Source organism: Pygocentrus nattereri, chromosome 16 (assembly GCF_015220715.1).
Source record: "Pygocentrus nattereri isolate fPygNat1 chromosome 16, fPygNat1.pri, whole genome shotgun sequence".
NCBI lineage: Eukaryota > Metazoa > Chordata > Actinopteri > Characiformes > Serrasalmidae > Pygocentrus > Pygocentrus nattereri.
The window spans coordinates 7130789-7154006 of record NC_051226.1 but is presented as its reverse complement, the minus strand read 5'-3'; the positions used below and the strand labels follow the sequence as shown (position 1 = coordinate 7154006).

The 23218-nt window shown below is 40.7% G+C and overlaps 1 protein-coding gene across 2 annotated transcripts in view; it reads left to right on the top strand.

Moving 5' to 3' along the window:
* LOC108444384 (WD repeat-containing protein 7) overlaps positions 1-23218 on the top strand; it is a 269505-nt gene that overhangs the window by 218837 nt on the left and 27450 nt on the right. For both annotated transcript variants that reach the window (XM_017725554.2, XM_017725555.2), the window contains 5 exons: positions 1975-2161; positions 15238-15355; positions 16497-16649; positions 19021-19103; positions 20712-20811. In XM_017725554.2, the coding sequence (XP_017581043.2) occupies positions 1975-2161; positions 15238-15355; positions 16497-16649; positions 19021-19103; positions 20712-20811 (641 nt within the window). The remainder of the gene's footprint in view (positions 1-1974; positions 2162-15237; positions 15356-16496; positions 16650-19020; positions 19104-20711; positions 20812-23218) is intronic.

Below are 23218 nucleotides of genomic sequence, written 5' to 3'. Positions count from 1 at the left end.
TCTCTCTCTCTCTCTCCCTCAATTGGTATAGAAAAGTTAAATCCTGTCTGTTTGTCTCTCTGTCTGTCTCTGTCCGTCTCTCTCTCTTTCTCTCTATCTCTCTCTCTCTCTCTCTCTCTCTCTCTCTCTCTCTCTCTCTCTCTCTCCCTCCCTCAATTGGTATAGAAAAGTTAGATCCCATCTGTTTGTCTTATAGGTGTCCGTTGCTGTAGTTTTTCTCTGTGAGGAAAAAATTAATGGCATTTTCAAAAAATCACCGCTGCAGCACCGTGCGGTAAATAAAGTTCCAAAGCTGATACATTTGTCATCCCCCAAAAATCACTCTATCTAAAATTGAGTTCTGCTGTTTTGATTATGTCAAGCTCGTCAACAATAGAAGACCTACACGTTCATGTACAGCACGTTCCCTATTAATCTGAAGAACCATTTCGCCAGGTAAAGAACCGTTTTCGCTCCACTCCAAATGGAGAATGACCGTTCTATTCTATGTACTTATTCATGTAGATTACAAGAATATGTACAATAAGAATGTCTGTCTGTTTATGGGCCCATGGGAAAAATCATCGAACAGCAGTGTGTCTTCGTTATTCTCTGGCTCTCTATATGCCAGGCCATGTTTTCTGACCTCCACACTTCGCTCAACAGCATTGCAGCATGGCCCGTTGCCATGGACACAGCTGTGGTCTTTGAGTTTTGAGCCATACTGTAAAAGCATTGCAAAGGCCAGTATTGTGATTGTTAATAACCGATATATCACTCGGCTCTAGCGTGTGTAGAGGTGTGTGAGTGTGGGGTTAATACTCCGAGGGGCTGGTGTTGGCAGGATTATTGAGGGAAGACGTGCGCCTGCTTTTCCCAGCTCAGCACAGGTGTAAACAACACAATAGCGGCCTCTGTGAAAGTGCACCGTGGGCCTGGGCTGTAACTGTGCAGGGACCTCTGGAGACGTACCGCAGTGTTTGAATGAATAGACCTGTAGATGAATGTTTTTGCTCCTGTTCTGGGGACCTGCTGAGGGTTTGTTTACAGGTACGTGCATACTTTGTATTCGTGTGCTTTAAGTGTGATGGAGCAACATACACTCTTAAAAAAAGATGGTTTTAAGGGTTTTCCTAGTAAAGGCAATGCTTCTCTATAGAATCATACAGCTTCTCTACAGAACACTCAAAGAACCTTTTGCACGTGTTAAAGGATTCTTTGCATGGTGAATTTGCTGTATTTGCTTCTATATAGAACCTTTTTGAAAATATTTCTGTATTGAAAAAGGGTTCTTCTACATTTTTAAAAAAAGATGGTTCAAGGGTTCTTTAGTAAAGAAGGGTTCTGTATGGAACCTCAAACATCTATAAGCAATGCTTGACTCTTTATGAAGAGCTTATGTTGAATTCGCAAGATGAAGTAAACTCTTAAAAGAGATGGTTCTTTCATGAGGATGGCTCTGTATAGAACCATCTACATGTTTAAATGGTTCTGTGCATGGTGAAGTGGTTCTTCAGATTGATTGAGAATTTGTTGTATATGCTTTTATGCAGAGCCTTTTTTGAAAAAGGTTCTGTATAGGACCAAGAAAGGGTTCCTCTAAACTCTTAAAGATGGTTCAAGGGTTCTTTAGTAAAGACTGTGGTTCTGTATAGAACCTCAAGAAAAATACATTCAATCAAAAACAAGTAATCCTGAGTACACATTCCTTATCAGTCTGAAGAACACTTTCACCATGCCATACACTATTAAGCATGCAGATGGTTCTATACCATCCCACTGTCTTTCCTAAAGAACCCTTCAAAGAACCATCTTTAAGGGTGTACTTAGTGTCTTGTGAATGCTGACATAAGCTCTTCATAAGCAGTCAAGTTTGCTTTTTTAAGCACATCATTCGGTGTTTATGCATGTGTTATGAAGTCTCTGTGCAGGTAGCGTTCAAATGCAAGTGTTATATTAACCGTCCTCGTTATGCTTTTTTTTAATTTCTTTCAGGTAAAGCTCTGACGTTCCTCCTCCTCCAGCCCCCCAGCCCAAAGCTCCCCGCCCACAGCACCATCCGCCGCACAGCTATCGATCTGATTGGCCGAGGCTTCACCGTGTGGGAGCCGTACATGGACGTGTCCGCTGTGCTCATGGGTCTGCTGGAGCTGTGCGCAGACGCAGAGAAACAGCTGGCCAAGTGAGTGCACTGATATTCTCACTCCCCAACACGCCCACTTATACACATACAGACACATCTTCAGCAGTACACACACACACACACACACACACACACACACACCCCTACCAACATCATAGCACATCTGATATATAGCACATATAATATTTGGGGCTTCTTTACTTTTTTGTTGACCATTCTGTTTGTTGGGTAACCAGGAAAAAAAGGCTCTCAAAGCAGAAACAAGATACATGCATAGATTTTGTTTAGTTATTCATGAAATATATATATATGTGTGTGTGTGTGTGTGTGTGTGTGTGTGTGTGTGTGTGTGTGTGTGTATTTCACTGGTGTCAGAAGAAAATCTCCATAATAGTAACTTCACAGGAGAAGGAAAAAAACCTACTTTACCTTTTAATGTAAGTCAGTGGAACCAGACTTTGATTGCCCAAGTAATTTTGCTCATTTCCTTTGGTTCATTCAGCATGAAATGTACACATAATGTAAAGAGTAACAGGCATTTTCAAATTGTCAAAATGGTTGGTTTTCTTCCAACAACAGCAAAATAATGAAAAAAATTCAAAAGAAAAAAAAAACCCATTGTAATTACTGTGAAACACTGGGACGTCAGACTGCCTGATCTCAGAGAAGGAAGAGAAAAAGGGGCCCTTGTGCGAAGAAATTTGTGTCTCTAAGTGTCTCATTTTTTCCAAGTACAGAAATGAAGCAACATCTTTAAGCCAGTGTTCAAATGGAGGTGGAGTGGAGCTTTTCCACTGAATTAAGACGTCTCGCTAAAAGGGTGCGAAAAGCAAGGACATTGGAGGTCTTTGGGCATTAAACCAAACACCGCAACTAGGTATAAAGGAGAGGCAGGCAACCACAGAGTGCCTTCTTTACTTTTTCCTCCCATTTTACAGCCCTGTTGTATGAAAGCAAGAGAACATTTGAGGTTGTTTTCACCGGTAACGTCACGGCTGCGATGATCTGCAGCACTTGCCTTGGATGTTATTTATATGTTCCTGCATGTTCTATTGCTGAAATCTTTTCCTTTTTAAAAAAGGCACATTCCACTAAGTTTTTATGTATTTATGTTTTTTAATCCTGGTAAAAATCTTTTTTAAAAGCGCTTACTGCTAAAACAAAGACTGTGTTGACATGCAAAGATTTTTGCTGATCAGCTTGAGTACATTCCAATTATAGATTAAGACTGAGGTGGTTTTATTCTCACTCTACTCAAGAATCTGATTAAAAATCTCAGTTTACATGCTCACTACTAGTAATCTGATTCAAAAGTACACACATGCGTAGAGAACCACTTGGTGTGAACGTTACCATGACCACCAGCATCATGTGAGTGCAGTCAGAGTGAGATGAGCAGCAGTGAGCAGTGATTGGGTTTTTAATTGCTTTAAAATGATGTCAGACTCAGGAAAACGTCCTTCACATGTCCTTATTAAAGAAGGCCGAGAGGAAGACGTCGTGTTCTGAGACACATAAGCTGGACGTCCCTCTCACCGCCGTCTTTTAAAGCTCAGAGCATGAACTTCATCTCCTCTGCAGACCAGTTTCTGCTTTGCCATGTTGAACGGTATAAACTTTTACTATGACGCCACACGCATGCAGAACAGACTTAAACTTTCTGAATGAGAATGCAATCAGATTCAAGCGTTTACATGGATATTATTCTTCTATTTAACTGATTATTTACATTACATTGCAAATAATTTACATTATGTAGATTATTTATTATTTACTCGTTCACTCACACAGGAATAGTATTCCCGAATAGCCTCAGTCAGACTTGTCTATTCTGACTGAGGTGTTTACGTGGATGTATTGTATTCTGATTGAGCTATTAGTCAGGTTATTAATGGATTATCAGGCTACATGTAAGCATGTCTCGTCAGTGGTGGTCCTGTGGTGGTTTCTTTCCTTTGATGAATGAGCGAGGTGGGCTGATAAATTGTACAGCAGCAGATGGACCACAGTCTGTGACTGTAAGCCTACACAGTGCATCTATATACCTGCCGCTTTTGATAAAATGGCCAAAAAGTGTATATACAAATTAGGTGGACCTAACAGTAATGATTTGTGGTATTTAATAGTCTGTAGGTCTAAAATGACACATACTGTAAAAGCTCTTTCCATCATTTTAACATTATTTTCTCTGGGATTCATAAACCTTTTTCAGCAGTTTTGTTTATTACGGTTTGCTTTTTGGAACACCTACCTCATAACTATAAACTGGCCACTCAGTATATATGCTGAAGACTCTGTGCCCTGTTTTATCCTGCATGTAAACACAGTCACTATAGTAGCTTTATATCATCTGAGAAATATTGCTGAAGTTCAGCCTTTTCTCTCTGAGTGACTCGGAGAAACTTGTTCATGCATTTGTTATAAGCAGAGTTGATCACTGTAATGATCTTCTTACTGAACTTCCTAAGAAAACAACACATCCTTTACAACTCACACAAAATGCTTCAGCATCTTAACAAAAACTAAACAGAGAGATCACATCACTCCATTTACAAAGAGCTGCACTGGCTGTATCGTTCAGGGTAGATTTTAAAGTTCTGCTACTAGTTTTTAAGACTTTAAATGACCTTGTCTGTTCATGTGTCTGAGTTAGTTGAGTGTCTTTTTATGGTCTGGGATCTGCAGATACTGACCTTCTACAGAAACCTTCAGTAAAATACAGGAAAACATGGAGAGACTCGTTCAGTTGTTCTGCTTCTAAACTGTGGAGCTCAGTTCACCTTTTATTAGGCAGTCAAGCTCAGAACTCACTTTTAAGAAGCATCTAAAAATGTATCTCTCTCTCAGCATTTAACTAAAACTTTACATGTCGTGGTTTTTATCTTTTAATTTGATCAATCGTTTTCTTATAATTCTTAATTAATAGTTATAATTTCTTGCATTACTGTTTAACTTTATCTCCTGTCTGTAAAGCACTTTGAGGTGCCACCAGCATGAAAAGTGCTGTAGAAACAAAAATTATTATTATTATTATTATTATTATTATTATTATTATTATTAAAATAACACCTGATCCCTGACTATTCCTAGTCACATTGGGAATACTTCCAAAATAGCAACTTTGTGGAAGAAAGAGAAAAATGTTCTTAACTGTTAATGAAAACTAATGCAACAAAAAAGTAATTTAGACCATTTCTATTGGTCCGTTCTTCATGAGATTTAAACAGAAGGCAGAGGGTAACTAGGCTTTTCAAATTCTGCCAAAAAATGAGAAATAATAGACAGAAGTAGAGCTGTAAGGTTTTTTCACAGCAGTGATGATATGCTTACAGAACCTATACACTTATTCATATATAATAAATATGCCTCACTCGAACGTCGGTCTGTTTCTCAACACCTCTCCTTTCCCCGTCTTCTACCACTGCCCAACTGGCACGAAGTCTGTCTCCATTGTGTGCATCCGGCGGGCCGGACGTGCAGACGGATGAGAAGAAGGCTGTAATGTGATTGGAGGGCATTAATATGATGTAATGATGTCTGCCCTGCTGTATGGCAGGACCTTTAAGAGGAAGAGGGAGACCCATATGTCTGGAGGTTAACCTTCACTAGGCAACCCCACAAATGAGGTTAAAGCCGGGCATGAAGGATACCCCTGGCCTCGGCTTATGTCGTTAAGATGAAACCCTATCTCAGCAAATTTATTATGAATACAAATACGTCTGCCTTTTTCGTAGTAGCTCGTGCTAATAGGGTTAGCGCAAAATGGCGGTCATTTTTCAGGCTGGGAGAGAGGCGGATGGTGGGGGGTTGAGGCGAGACGCTGCCACTTAGGACAAGTCTCAAAATATCAGCATCAGGTCAGATCAGATTAGACTTCACTGTTTGTTGGATTTGTAATATAATGGGAATTTGCTCAGCGAATGAGGACAACATCATTTGAACATGATGGTAAATGAAGTGTGAAGTAAAGAAGCAGCCATAGAAAATGACCTGTTGGCACTTACAATCGTTGGCCATTTTATCGGAAACGCCTACTCTATAGGTCCACTTTGTAGGTTTGCAGTTACTGTAGCCCGTCCGTTACTGCAAGAGCTTGAAATATTTGTCCGAACCTGACGAAACCCGACTGGTTTGGTTGGCTTTAAACGTCCTTTTCCAAATATATCTGCACCCTGTAATTCCCCACTTTAGTTTTACTCCTGACTTAATTGGTCACTACTTTTGCTAACGTAAATTCAAAAGAAAATACAGTTTAATCCACTGAAAGGATGCTTAATATATTTGGCCTGATATATGTGGTCACACTTTATTTGGATGGTCCCCTTTAGATGCTTTACACATGTTTAAATTATTAACAAAATTTCTGGAAATAGTTGATTATCAACAACATTCAGGTTAGGTTTAGGATTAGGTGTAGGTTTTGCCCTGAAGTTTGATTTAGGTTTAGGGAATGATTTGATAGGATCTTCCGCACATTTACCTTCAAGTTCAGTTGCATTTAATAGACATTTAGTCGAATGTTATGAAAACATGTACTGAGTATCTACAAAACATCTACGGTGGATCATCCAAATAAAGTGTTACCAAATATTTGTGTTCAGTATGTTATATATGTAATGTAATCTATGGTTTAGGTTTAAATGGGACTGTTTCACAAAGCAGGATTTCTAAGTGAGCTGGATAACTTAGTCCAACAGTTGAATGTTCCTTAGCTCTTCTGTTATTGGACTGACTTGTTTTTTCAGCCTAAGTTATCAGGCTAACTGATAAGTCCTGCTTTGTAAACCGCCCCCCCTCACTGCTTATATCGGCACCGCACAGCATGAGAACAGGGCAGAGTTGAAACTTTATCCATATTAAAACATTGGATATACTATACATTACAAAAACTAAAAATTGGCTGTTTATTTGATCACAATTTCTTTTTTTTATTATTTATCAATGATGAAATGGCTGCTACTGTAACCAGGCGGCTGGTTCGGGTGAGCTTCGGGCAGAAATTAGTTTGTAAATTAAAATGTGATGTGGTTTTGGTCGTGTCCAGTTTGGGCAGGATTCTTTCAGGCTCAGAAAAGTCTGCTAATGTATTCAGGTTCAGACCAAAATTTCAGGCCTGGTTTTATCGGCCCTTTCTACCCAAATCCTCAGTGGTAAAGGACCACCATACGACCACCTTTTGTGTACAACCCTCCCTTAAATGTATAAGTATGAGGGACTGGCTCTACACAGCCGGTCCACAGCCTGCACGTTTAGGCTTGTGTGCTGGTTTCGTATGTAACGCACAGACAGAACATGTCTGATCTGCGTCTGAAACCGGCTCAGCGCGTCAGGCGCTTAGAGTGCAGCACAAAAGGCAGCAAACTGGACAGAAGAGGGAAGAAATGGGAGATTTGTGGAATCTTTTGCCCTCTGTCTTCCTGTCGTCCCTCCCTCACTCCCTCGCTCTCTCTCCGTCTGTGTTCTTGGCCTGTGAATCATGAGCACGATGACGTCCTCCTCTGCTTGACCCCTACGCTCACTGAAACGGCCGATGGGGCCTGTTTTTTTACGAGGGCAAATTCACTTAGGTACGTGTGTGTGTGTGTGTGTGTGTGTGTGTGTGTGTGTGTGTGTGTGTGTGAGCCATTGAGCAATCCTCACACTTTAGCACCATTAGTCTGCACAGGAGACACAGATATTGATCTCAGTATTTCTGTTTTTTATCTTTTATATGAGGTGAATGTCTCAGGCGTACATGATGTATCTAATATTAGTCTGTGTGTGTTTGTATATGTATTATGTGCAAATGTTTGGGTGCACAGACAAGTTTTCTAATAGGTTGACACACCGTCTACAGAGAGCACATTTTAGTGTACAGTTGCTGTTTATTTGCTGAATATAACATTGGACAAAAATACGTCATACAGTGCTCACTGCGGCGCATTATACATTGTCGCTGTCCAAAGAAAAAAAAGGCATTTTGTTGAAATTGAATCACATTTGTAACATTACATTTACATAGCCTTAGATTTATATATATATATATATATATATATATATATATATATATATATATATGTGTGTGTGTGTGTGTGTGTGTGTGTGTGTATATATATATATATATATATATATATATATATATATATATATATATGTGTGTGTGTGTGTGTGTGTGTGTGTATATATATATATATATATATATGTGTGTGTGTGTGTGTGTGTGTGTGTGTGTGTGTGTATATATATATATATATATATATATATATATATGTATGTATATATGTATGTGTGTGTGTGTGTGTGTGTGTGTGTGTGTATGTATGTATGTATATGTATATATAGATGGAGGGAGAGAGAGAACCATAGTGGTAACAGTAATATGTTATGAAATACAGTTGTACACTATATAGTTGTATACTATATATGATTAAAACACATTTAAAGGCAAAAATAATTCAAATGTAAGGCCAATTAGAAATTATGAAATTAAAAGCTGGATAAAAATATATAGCTGCTGAAAGTTTTTAAAAGTACTGAACAAAAGAAAACTATAAACATCTTTTGGTAAATAGTGTATAATAACTAAAGCCACACTAAGTTATTGTTGTTTTGAGAATAATGTCAATGTGGGAGATGATTGTTCTGTATTTTCTATATGAAGTCATGTGTTGGTAATAAATCAGCAGTAATGTATTTATATAGTAAGTCTTTAGTTCATGATATATTTTAGTAGCCATATTAAAGCATTAAGCAGGAGTGCAGTCTGTATGCATGCGTGCACGAGTGTGTGTGTTGGGTTCTTTTGGCACTTGCTTTATGCCGATCACTCTTCTGATCGAAGTCATTGATCAGCTATTGGCAGAGGGATGGAGCTGACGCTGTTATAGACGGAGGCTCTGTCACTTAGTCACTTATTTACACCCATCACACTCTCAGACTAACTTAGATTACGAAGTCTTTACGCAGCAGTTTGAAATGATTTTATCTGGTGCTGCTATAACAGCACCAAATTAGACTGAGTTTCAGTCCTGAAGGTTGATCTGGCTTCAGTCTCTGAGCCGCATCACTGAGGCAGCAGCTCATCAGCTCCTGTTCTGACTCACAAGTGTAGATGGCACTGTAGCTACAGATATCATCTCTCTCCCTCTGTCTCTCTCCCTCACTCTCTCTCACTAACTGTCTCTATGTATCTATCTAGCTATAATATATTTAGTAACCCTTTCTTTTACTGTCCCCTAAGTTCTAGGTATTAACCAGGTAAGTGTGACGTACAAACACCAAAGTATTAGGTAATTATTTTAGGTGACAAGATGGTATGTAGCAGGGTAGTCTAAATTGATTACTATGAAATGTCTCACAGGTTCTATGTATTATCCAGTTTAGGGTTCAGCAGAAATTGGGTAACATGATGGCAAGCACCATTACAATCTAATTACACTGAAATGCCCCTCAGGCTCTGTGTATTAAGCTTAAAAGGAACATGATAAAATACCTGAAAACTGGAAAACTGTTCAGAGCCAAAGAGGATACTTATGTACATGCACACAATTTTGCAATAAATGATGCATTTCAACAGAAAATTAATAATAAAATAATGTCTTGCACTTTTAATGTGTGAAAAATCAGAGTTGTTAAAAGGTTTTAATAAACAGGTATTACCACTGTGACTAATCCTGTTTTCTCTTAGTCTGTTTACACTTGCATAACAAGTGGTAATTTTTCTGAACTTTATGGAAAGAACCCAGTAAAACCATAGAAAAGAGTCCCTGTGAGAGGTTTCATCATAATTCATTTAGACTACTCTGATGCCTAGTCTTCTCACCTAAAATAATTACCTAGTACTTTGGAGTTTGTACCCCACATTTATCTGGTTAACACCTAGAACTTAGGGGATTGTAAAAGAAAGGGTTACCATATATCCGCATCTCTCTATTAGTTTGTCTGTCTGTCTGTCTGTCTGTCTATCTATCTACCTATGTATCTATCTATATATATATATATATATATATATATATATATATATATATATATATATATGTGTGTGTGTATATGTGTATATAGCTGAGACGGCTCTGCCCAAACACTGACGCTCACATAGATCATAATCTCTGACGGTGCTCAGAGCGATTCTTTTCACAGCGCTGATCAATGAACTAACAGTCAATCACTGTAATGACCAGCGTCTCAGACAAACTAAAATAACACAGAGAACTCTGAGTTTAAACCAGAGTTACAGCAGATTAACGTCCTTAAATCCCTCACTGCTTCATCTGTGTTACGGCTTCCACTGTACAGCATAGATACATTCCTGATTAGGTCATTTACTTTATTAAATCCGTGTAGTTGAAGGACAGATTAAAGAAATAAGGCAGAAAGGAAGAGAAAGTGAGCAAGAAAGATGAAGAATGATATAAGTGGAGAAGGAGAGGAAGACAGCAAAAGAACAAGAACAAATTTAAAGAATGAAAGCGCTTGAAAGAAAGAGAAAAACAAGTGAAAACGGTGTGAGAGAGAGAGAGAGAGAGAGAGAGAGCAGGGGTCAAATAATAGAAAGAAAATTTGAGAGAAAAGACAGCGAGAGTGTGAATGGTTGAAGGAGAAAGAAACAGCAAGACTGAGAAAAACAAAGACAAAAAGAGACAGCATGAGAGAAATGGAGAAATAGAAAAAGAGAGAGGAGAAAGGAAGGAAGGGTCGAACAAGAGAAAAAAATTAGAGAGGAGAGAAACGGAGCGGGAGTGGCTGAACAAGAGAAAGAGAAGTAGAAAAAAGAGAGGAAGAAAGACAGCATGTGCGTAAACAGCATAGAGAGGAAGGAAGGGTCGAACGAGAGAAAATGAGGAGAGAAACAGAACGGGCGAGAATAGTGGAATGAGAGGAGAAAAAGAGGAGAGAGAGTGAGAACAGTCGAACGAGTGCGCCGTTTGGAGGCCTGAACACACTCATATTAATGTTACTACGTCGTATTTGTTCATATTTTTTGAAAGATGAGAATCAGAAATTCTGATGCTACAGTCTAAGATTTTCTCTCTTCTCTGTAAAATCTTCAGCGGCGCTCCGTGTCTGTGAGGGGGGTTCGTACTGTTTTAGTTTAGAGGCTCTGATTAATAAATATGTAGAGTCTCTTAGTTTTGCCCCAAAAATCTAAATCCTGAATAAATTTAAAGCAGCTGATCAATGATTGAACCATATCGTATTGAAATCAGGCCTGGCAGCTCAGCTGAGTTTATAAAAATTGCACAAGTCTGTTTCTTCACTCGTTCTTTAAGCCCTGTGTAGAGAGAGAGAGGGGGGGGGGGGGGAGAGACAGAGAGAGAGAGGCGGGGGTGTATGCACTGGCGGGTTTCTGCCTTTGAACAGAGTTTATTGACGAGTTTGCTGGATGGAGTTTTAACAGACAGAACGGCTGGAAGTCACACAGATGCAAATAGGCTGATTTCAGAAATAATCCTTTTCCAATAACGAGCCATCTGAGCACTTTCTCACGATGAGGCAGACTCTTGCCGAGCGGAGATGCGAGATATGCAGGAGGCTTCACTGATTTCAGCTAAACTTAACAGGAGGAAAAAAAAATATTCCTGTAAGTTACTATAATGAGGTTATTTTCAGCTAATTTTGGACCATTTTTAGACAGACAGACAGAAAGACATACTGATAGACAGGAGTAGAGGCAGACAGATAGACTGGAGTAGAGAGACAGACTGGAGTAGATAGATAGACTGGAGTAGAGAGAGACAGACAGGAGTAGATAGACAATACAGATAGATAGACTGGAGTAGAGATAGACAGGAGTAGGTAGACAATACAGATAGATAGACTGGAGTAGAGACAGACAGGAGTAGGTAGACAATACAGATAGATAGACTGGAGTAGAGATAGACAGGAGTAGGTAGACAATACAGATAGATAGACTGGAGTAGAGACAGACAGGAGTAGGTAGACAATACAGATAGATAGACTGGAGTAGAGACAGACAGGAGTAGGTAGACAATACAGATAGATAGACTGGAGTAGAGATAGACAGGAGTAGATAGACAGACAGATAGATAGACTGGAGTAGAGATAGATAGACAGACGGTGCTGTCTTGGACTCCCAGCTATGGATGACTGTAGCATCAGCAAGGATCAAACTCGCGATCTCATGACGATGACCAGGCCAACACAGTTGCGCCACTCAGGAGCAAACATTACTTTTTCAATTAATATGTGTGCTTTGCTGTTATTTTATCAGCATATTAACTTTGGTGATATCAACTGGTCTACAGAATTATACCAACCAACCAGTGTGACGTCCCTTGAAATTCTGGCCCATGCAGGTTTCAGTAATAGAGAGTCAGTCCGTTATGGACATTGAGTCTCTGCCTGGCCTGCTGAGTGAGCCAGCAAAAATAAATTAATTTTAAAAATGCTGACGTTGCTATCAGTGAATGAAAACTGGTTAGAATTCTACAAATAAGGTCGTGCTAACTCTTGCCTACTAATTTTTTTTCCATTATTATCCACTTTTGTTGATGTAGCAATCACTGTTTGAAGCATTACTTTAGCCATTTAAAACATTTAGAAGTGTAGTATAGATGGTCTGGTGGTATCAAGAGTATTGTTTTCAGTGAAAAGTATAAACCTGAATAAAAAAGTAATGGAAAACCAAAATCTGACGCTGGCACATCACAAGTGATTTAATGAAAAGTGCCTGAAATGAATGCAGGTGTATGCAAGATCTGTTGAATAAGTGAAAAGGTACACCTGTAGGCATTCATAGCTGTTGAGTTATGCTGAAGTGATTAAAGGCAGCTGCATGATCCATGGAAGAGTTCTAGTGTGACAAACTAAAAGAAAGTAAGTACTAAATAAGTACAGCTATTTTTTTTAGCATTGGAACTAAACATATATGGCCGTAAACTAAATATAATGTGAGATACTGCAGACCTCAGCGCTCTGCCTCATTAAACACTCCTGATTTAGCTCATCGGCTAATCAGCAAGGCCTTCGTGAACTGAATTCAGAGCGTTAGATGAGGGTGAAGGCTGGTCTCCACAACACTTCAACCTAGAAGGTCCCCAGTTTGACCGGCCTGATTCAGGGTGTCACTCTTTACCTTTACCTCAGCTTCCAGACTCGCTTTCAGCTTTTCAAAGAATCTGAAGACATACCTTCAAGGTTTACCAGCAGTTTCTTTGTTTGATTTCCAAAATTTCTTTTTTGTTGGTTTCTTTATACTTTTTGACTTAGAATTAAACAGACTGATTTGTTACTGTGCCTTTAAATCCCTAGTGGACTATATGTAAATAAATCGGTTCTTGTGACATCACAAACTGAATTTAAAAGCTGCTGTTTTTGCAGCTTACTTTCAATATATGGTCTTGGTAGTTAGTGAATGATATTTTTTAAACTTAATAGTAATTGTATGTTTTTTTCAGGCTTTATTACTTTATTGTTTTTCACTAAAGTTGGCTTGAAAAAAGTAAATTTGGGCCCAATCCCATTTCTTCTTTTTACCCCTACCCCTTGTTTTTGAGTGCCACCCTAACCCCTTGGAACTGAGTTATAAAGGGTAGTGGTCTACTAGCGCCATTCTGTAGGCGACCCAGCCCGTCTTCAGTGACAGCAGGGGGAGGGTAAAGTTCAGCTCCTCACTGCTGGGCTTTAGTTACATTTAGGGCTTCATATGACTTCAAAGAGGGGGGCAATTATATATTATCACTCACTCATAATTCTTCAGTGATATGAAGCTGAAGTCAGATATTCACCAGATTCTTGCTCGAATTTTCCTGTTCCACCTTAAATGGTGCAGCAGTTACATTGTGGAGCTTCAGGTGTCAGAACTGCCAGACTATTTAAGGTGGAACTGGAAAGTTAGCTAGCTAGCTACTGAGACATCTTTTTGTGCATGTTATGAAGAAAATGACCACAATCCATTGAAATGACATTGAACTAATACTGTATTATATAATATGATAATTACTGTAATTTTTTAACAGAGATGCTTACATTTGTGGGTTTCTTTGGTCGTTCACGCTGCCATCTTTCAGGGTTTTCTTTTTTTTCCCCCTCATACCACACCATTTCGAGTGTGCCTTTGAAAAAGCTCCGTTTTGAGGGCCCCAACATGTAGCCCTAACACTTAACCCTACCCCTCTATCTCAACAAAAAGTGGGACACCCTAACCCTAGACGTGAACGTGCAAAACAGAGGGCTAAATGGTAGGGGCGAGGGGTGAAATGGGATACTGTCCTTCGGTTTCTTCTTAGTATTGCTATGCAACTCCTGCAGCTTTTATGTTAGAAGTACGAAACTTTGCAGGATCGCCATTGCTAGAGAGCCTAAAGCAACAGCCTAAGAACACCTTAACAACCACCTGGAAATACCATGGCAACATGATGTAAACACTGTAGCAACCACCTAGGTTAGCATAACAACTGCCTATCAGATAGCTTAACAGCCATCTGGGATACTGTAGCAAAAACTTCAGAAGACATCAGACATTCAAGAAATGCCATAACAACAAGCTGGAATACCATAACAACCTCATAGCAACTACCTGGAATTACTATAGAAACCCAGTTAAGTTATCAACATCAACAGTCGATAAACAGTGTATCAAACTATAATTAAAGACACAAGTGTTGAGAATCTTTAAAAGTGATGAATGTGCTGAGTTGCTGTTTGGGCAGTGTGTGTCAGTCCTCTTGGCAGGATCGCGCACACACAGACGAGAGCTAACGCATGTCTCAGAGGGTGTTTGGAGGGGGGTCACCCTGCTGTAACCACACAGACACTTTGATCTGACCCTGTATCACACGCCTCTGTCAGCACCGGGCCTGATACATATTCACTCTGAGCACACGGGGTGATTTGTTAACAAGGGGCCTCACACACACACTGCAATTTGCACGCTGGTGTGTGAAGCGTGTGCGCGCGCGTGTATATATAGACGGGGGTGTATTGAGTGTGTGTGTGTGTGTGTGTGTGCGCGCGTGTGTGTGTATGTATGTATTGTCCTCAGTCCATTATGCTGCTGCTGTCTGAGTGATCCCATTGACCTTGAACTGACATTATAAGCTGGGTCTAATCTTTTCACTCTATATATTCTAATGCCTGCTTACTCTCTCCCTCTCCCTCTCTCTGTCTCTCTTTAGCATCACAATGGGGCTCCCCCTGAACCCAGCGGCTGACTCTGCCCGCTCTGCCCGCCACGCTCTCTCTCTGATTGCTACAGCGAGACCGCCAGCCTTTATCACCACCATCGCCAAGGAGGTGGGACACATGCACACACAATAGGCACTTAGGGTCTTGTCAGGTCCTGGAGAACTACTTTTCTGGAGTAAAGAGCGTTTTCAAGCGTACACACTTCAGTGCAGTTCATGAGTAACGTGTTTGTTGTATGTTTTTAAAGGACACACATCCTATAATTTCTTCTTATTTCATTTTATTTTTTGTCTTGAGGTCAACTCGTAATGTTTGAGTGGTTTTAAGAACCAAAAATGGTCCCAAATGGTCCAACCACTGTATATCCCATGGAATGAAACAGACTGTGTCTTTAAGACAGATAAATGTAAATGAGCTCCATTCAGATTGGCTGCTCTGTATTGCTGAAACACTCTTTATAACTTCAGTGTGAAAGGCTGGGTTAAATGCTATAGGCTGAATAGAAGGATGTATTTAAATGAGTTCGCTTTTGTGGCATCTTAAAAAGAAGGGGGCTGTTTTTGCAGCTTAGTTTCTATACATAGACCGTATGGAGTTAACAAAACACAGTGAAAAAAACTAACAATCCCAAAAAAAGTACATCAGACTCTTTTATTCCAGAAATGCAAGAACAGTTTGGTTTTGCAAGATATAGGTCCTTTAATGCGCACTGTTCACACACGCGCACACACACACACACATAGAAGCAGGGGTGGCCAAACGTTTTGCCTTAATGTGTGAAATGTTGGGGTATACATGAGATGTGCAGTTTTTAAAAGTACAAATTAAAATGTTATGCATGCAAAATTTGTATAAATTACATTTAAATTAAATATTACATTTTTGTTGATTTAGTGAGTGAATCCTCTGCAGAGAACACACATCTACATGGTTTAATGTAGAATTACTATTTCATCATTTATATATATATTTAAACACACATTTATATATGTTTAAATTTGAGGTTATTTTGACTTGGAAAACTTTATAATTTGACCAGGAGTCAAACTTTTACATACAGCTGGAAATAGATTAAAAATCTCTTCTCTTCCTGAGCATGTCAGAAATAATTAATTTAAAATTACAGCATGCTTTAATTTATTGCCAGTGATTGATTAAAACTCAAAGGGTTAAAATGATCTGTGTGTGTGTGTGTGTGTGTGTGTGTGTGTGTGTGTGTGTGTGTGTGTGTGTGTGTGTGTGTGTGTAGGTACACAGACACACAGCGATGCAGTCTCAGGGCTCTCAGTCTCAGCAGAACGTTCACACCACCACCCTCGCCCGTGCCAAGACCGAAATCCTACGGGTCATCGAGATCCTCATTGAGAAAATGCCCTCAGATGTAGTGGACTTGCTGGTGGAGGTAGTATCCTACAATAAACAGTCGCACTCATTATGCATAGTGCATCACATGCAGTAAAGTACAACACACACAGCATGTTACACACAGTACATTACACAAAATAGGATACAACACTGCATGCAGTGCATTAGACGCAACACAATACACTACATGTTGTTCGCTACACGCCATGCACTACATCAGGGGTGCAATGATTCGACTTAGTCGACTAAAACTGACAACCAAATTAGTTGCCAATTAATTTAGCAGTCGTTTAGTTGGTGACGTCATTATGTGTCTTTCTCACGTTTGCTAGAAACATTTTTACATTAATGCTTACTGGGGACCAACACCGCGATGGCAATATCAAAATCCTCAAAGTGTGGGAGCTAAACTTGGGGGGGAAGTTGTCAGTTGTGCTGTTTGTAAAGCCGAACTTGGCTGGCATGAGAGCACATAATCCATGAGTATTTGAAGAGGAAACTCGGCTCACTGGATGAAGAAGATTCATCTTGGTAAGATACGCCCTGTCCTAGCTCACTAATGTGTAAAAAAAAAAAGTGCATATACTCTTAGAAGTGCACTCATTAGTAAAGTGTGTGAAGTACAGAAGTTTGTGGTTTGGGACGCGGCAATGGTTGTGCTAGCGATCTGTAAAATCTGTATTTCTAAATGTATGTTCTCTGCAATCATTAATGGACAACGTTTACAGTTTTACACACCGCATTGTCGTCTTAACGTCGAAGCCGCTGGTGCAGTCAAATACGGCGAACACAGGAGAGCAACTACAAACAGGTTTCTGTTCTCCGCTAACGTTTAGCACCACTCGCTAACAATTCAGTTAGTTCTCCGTGAACACACAGGGCAGCTGGACAGAGGGTTGCCTTTGAAATGAAACATTTACACAAATCGTTCAAATTTAACTGTTCATAGAGAAGTTTATCACAAACATTCACCACTTTCCCATCTGCTCCTCTGGTCCAGACAGAGAGGTGCTGACTTTCCTCTGTTTCAGTAAAGCCCTGACCTTAAAAGCCTTAAAAGTTAAAAGCTACATAAAAGTTATTTGGTAATGGAGTGATTCATAATCTGAATAATCGATTAATCGTTTCAATAGATTATTCGACTATGAAATTAGTCGTTTGTTGCAGCCCTGCACTACATGAAGTATAGAACACACAATGCTTTACACACAGTGCATTACACGCAGTACAATACACTACATGCAGTTCTCTACATGACATGCACTTTATTAAATGCAACGCACTAATGCAGTACGCTATGTACAGGACTTTACACCGGGTACACTAAGGCTGAACAGTTCATTTTTATATTATTTTTGACAAGACGAAAGCTTGTACACTACACACAAACCCTACACGCAGTGCTTTACACGTAGTACACTACACACAAACCCTACACGCAGTGCTTTACACGCAGTACACTACACACAAACCCTACACGCAGTGCTTTACACGCAGTACACTACACACAAACCCTACACGCAGTGCTTTACACGCAGTACACTACACACAAACCCTACACGCAGTGCTTTACATGCAGTGCAGTACACACAAACCCTACACGCAGTGCTTTACACGCAGTACACTACACACAAACCCTACACGCAGTGCTTTACACGCAGTACACTACACACAAACCCTACACGCAGTACACTACACACAAACCCTACACGCAGTGCTTTACACGCAGTACACTACACACAAACCCTACACGCAGTGCTTTACACGCAGTACACTATACACAAACCCTACACGCAGTGCTTTACACGCAGTACACTACACACAAACCCTACACGCAGTGCTTTACACGCAGTACACTACAAACAAACCCTACACGCAGTGCTTTACACGCAGTACACTACACACAAACCCTACACGCAGTGCTTTACACGCAGTACACTACACACAAACCCTACACGCAGTGCTTTACACGCAGTACACTACACACAAACCCTACACGCAGTGCTTTACACGCAGTACACTACACACAAACCCTACACGCAGTACACTACACACAAACCCTACACGCAGTGCTTTACACGCAGTACACTACACACAAACCCTACACGCAGTGCTTTACACGCAGTACACTACACACAAACCCTACACGCAGTGCTTTACACGCAGTACACTACACACAAACCCTACACGCAGTACACTACACACAAACCCTACACGCAGTGCTTTACACGCAGTACACTACACGCAGTACAACACGCAGTATATTATATAGTATCAGTTGATAACGCATGCACAGCCTCACAGGCTCTTTCACTGTTCTATCACTCTCCTCTCCTCTTATCACTTATCTCCTCTCCTCATCTCTTTACTTCTCCACTCCTCTCCTCCATTCTCCTCTCCTCTCATAGGTGATGGATATTATTATGTACTGCATTGAGGGCTCTCTAGTGAAGAAGAAGGGTCTCTCTGAGTGCTTCCCTGCCATATGCAAGTAAGTGCATGCCTGTTTGTGAATGCATGTTGGGTGAGTTTAGTATCTTCTGCACATACAGCACTGTGCAAAAGTCAGAGACCAGCCCTTGTTTATTTATTTTCCAGTCAAATCAGGTACAAATCATTAATTTTCAGTGTCAAAAAAAAAAAAAACAGAAAACATATTTAACAGAAAATTACACAGAATTTCAGTGTTCAGTGAGTCATTCTTTACAGCTTACATATTTTTCAGGAGACTCACTTTCAGTTCCTCAAAGAATCTGCAGACACACATCCAAAGTTCAGTCTTAGAAGCTGGTTGATCATTTTCTGAAGTAATCAAACACATTCAGTGGTGTTGAGGTCTGGACTCTGGGGTGGTCAATCCATTTTCCAGCGTCTTTGTTTGATGTGTCCGTCAGCTTTTCTCAGTGAGGTTCTTCTTGATCAGCTACACATCATTTCACACCAATAGCGCCGAGTCATCTCACATTGGAAGGATGGACAGAAATACCTGTGGATGTTTTCAGATCTGGAGCAGCTTGATCTTCTCTCTCTCAAAGATGAAAGCTTTAAGTGCTGTTTATCTGATGGGGGCAGTTTTGGTGTCTACCAGGTCTTCCAGGTGGTTATTAGGAGCCCCTTTTTGTCCGAAGCTCATGTTTTAGAAACTCCTGTTTTTCCTTCTCTATACAAGTGGATTATCTTATATGTGAACTTCCTCCTGAGAAATGAACAACTTGTGCTTAATGTCTGTTGTGGCTGGAAATAAAGTCCACTAAATCTGACTTTTGCACAGCGGTGTGTGTGTGTGTGTGTGTATCTGTATGTTACTAATGAGTATGAGAAGCTGCTTATATACCTCTAAGCTGATCATGAGACAGGAGGGCAGCCTGAGGCTGCTTGACCTTTAAAGGTCTTAGGTCAACCTACAGGTGACAATGATTGGCAGGTTTGTGATGGATGAGAGCTGATACTTAATCTCTCTCTTATGCCCTGTTCTGCTTAATTCAGTAGTCTTTATTAGCATTGCTAGTAGCTCAATTCTATAGTGTTGCTAAACACAAGTGTGGTACCAGTGTGTCCTCTGTGAATGTGGGAAACACTGATCGATGCATTTATATGCATTTGAGTAATCAGATAATGAGTCATACTACATGAGTCAGACAGTAATCAGATTTCTGCTTTGCAACCAGTACTCACAGAAGACGTGACGTAAATGTAACATAGAACTCAAACTTCGTTATGACTTTTTAAAAAACCTTGTGCCACTTTACCTAAAAATAGGAACAAACATCATCAAGAAGATGAAGATTTAAATCCTTCATTTCGTCAAGCATGTATTTGATTTAAGTGTTGCTCTAAAAGTGTTTTGCTGCGTCTTGCGGCGATGCTGCTCGCTTATTTCCAGTACCGTCATCTGTTTTTGCACATGCCCAGACTGAGAAATCCGAAAGAAATCAGAGTAAGACTTTATATGCACTGAGAAATCAGATTACTGAGCGTCTTTATCAGATTTCTTCGTTGGATTTCTAAATGCGATTATGGTCAGATCATTGAGTGCATGTAAACCCAGTGAGTCTCACTCTCTCACTCTCTCTCTCTCTTCCTCTCTCCTTCTATGTAGGTTCTACATGGTGGCGTACTGTGATCGGAGTTACCGTGTAGCTGTGGGAGCTCGGCAGGGCTCAGTCGCTCTGTATGATGTTCGCACGGGCAAGTGCCAGGTGAGCACCCGCACACATTCTGTCTATTTTCCCTTTTCTCATCGCCTCCAGCTTCCTTTTCTTTTTTAGTTTTATTCTCCCCTTTTTTTGTCAAAAACCACAGCGATATTCATTCTCACTGTTCTGAAGAGTTTTGAGCCACATTCAAGACAAATTTTGTATTTTTTCGAACCTCCCCAACTGTAAGCCTATACCTCTCTCTCTCTCTCTCTCTCTCTCTCTCTCTCTCTCTCTCTCTCTCTCTCTGTCTCTCTGTCTCTCTCTCTCTCTCTCTCTCTCTCTCTCTCTCTCTGTCTCTCTCTCTGTCTCTCTCTGTCTCTCTCTCTCTCTCTCTGTCTCTCTGTCTCTCTCTCTCTCTGTCTCTCTGTCTCTCTCTCTCCCTCTCTCTCTCTCTCTCTGTCTGTGTCTCTCTCTCTCTCTCTCTCTCTCTCTGTTAATCTTGGCCTCATGTCTCGGTGAGCGGTCTCTGATCGATGTGTCTGTGGGGGATTGGGTGATTTGTCTTGGAGCGGGTAGCTGGCAAAGGGCACAGGGCAGGGATGATGAGGCACAGGGGCATCGGGGGGCATCAGGGGGCATCACAGAACGCACCGGTAAACACACCAGTACAGATCGATGTGAGCAGTGCCAGAGCTGCTGTAGCGGAACATCAGGTTTTTTTTTTTTTCCCCCCTTTCATCCTCTTTCCTTGCAGCTGAGAGAGAGAGACATGTGACATGACCTGGAGAGACAGAGGGGCATGTGACGTGTTGGTCAGTGTGACTCTCCCTCTGCTGGTGCCCACAGCGTGACTCCTGACATGCTGGATTAAAGCTGCAGTGCCAGGCTTGGATGGTCTGTGTGTGTGTCTGTGTGAAAGAGTGTGTGTGTGGTCAGATGGCACTAATGCTCTGATGATGGTTGGCTCTGAGTTTAAGGTCGATATTAGTGCAGAAATGGCACCCATTTCTCTCTCTCTCTCTCCCTCTCTCTCTCTCCCTCTCTCCCTCTCTCTCTCTCTCTCTCTCTCTCTCTCTCTCTCTCTCCCTCTCCCTCTCTCCCTCTCTCCCTCTCTCTCTCTCTCTCTCTCTCTCTCTCCCTCTCCCTCTCTCCCTCCCTCCCTCCCTAGAGTCAGGGTCATCAAAAGACAGCCCACAGGTCAAATCCAGCACCTGATCACGTTTCCTCCAGCCTCACTCTCTGCGACCCACTCCTACTCATTGTCCACAATTCACTCTCCACAATATATTCTCCATTATTCACTCTTCACAAATTCACTCTCCACAGCTTTTAACAGCCTATAACAACCTCAAAATGAGACGTATTTGTAATAATAATAATTATAATAATCATTTTTCTTTCTATAGCACTTTTTGTGCTGGTGGCAACTCAAAGTGCTTTACAGACAGGTGATAAGGCTGAACAGTACTAGAAGTATAAGAAATCATATAAGAAAATGACAAATCTTTTTAAAAGATGAAAACCACGAGACGTAGTTTTAATAAAGCACCGAAAGAGCTGAAAGAGTCTCTCCATGAAAGAGTCTCACTGAAAGAGTCTCTCCATGGTTTCTCTTGTAGTCGGTGCTTTGTCATTTAAAGCTTTAAAAACTTTAAACTCTATTCTGAACGACAAGTTTCTCTGTGTTGCTCTGAGAGAGAAAAGGCTGAACTTCAGTGAAATAGAAAGGTACTATAGTGACTGCATTTACATGCGGGTTAAAACAGAGCTCAGAGTCTGTGGTGTTGACTAAGATCATTTAACTTGACAAGATATCGTCTTTTCCAACCCCAGCGTTGTACATTACAAATCAGCCCAAACCTGCCTGAAAGCTGATGCTTTGTTGGGTCCAGGATGAGAATGAGATTCTAATCCAGACACCTTTTCTTATTCTGTATGGTGTGTGTTTGTAGATGCTGAGGGGTGGCTATGTTTGCGTTTGTGTTTATTTGGTCTGTGTGTGTGTGTGTGTGTGTGTGTGTGTGTGTGTGTGTGTGTGTGTGTGTGTGTGTGTGTGTGTGTGTGTGTGTGTGTGTGTTGGTACTAGAGGAGCTGTGGGGTAAAGATTTAAAGGATAAGCTGGAGGTGGGAGCCGTGACAGTCTGCCAGTGGCCAACACTCCAGGGGCCCAATTAGAATCACACTCAGCTTCAACCTCAACCTCGCTTGCTCGCTCACTCTCTCTCTCATTCCATCTCTTTCTGTCTGTCTGACTCTCTCTGATTCTCCCTCTCGCTCTCTCATTCTTGGCCTCAGAAACAAAACAGAAGTAAATAAAAACAAACAAAGTTCACTCTGCAGTATAAACTGACCTCTCTCTGCAGCTCCCCTAGTGGCCACCCCACCAGTGGAACTGATGCCGACTCGTATTTTTATCTTATATAATCAAATAAAATACCCTTACTTTCTCTTAACTTTTATCAGATAA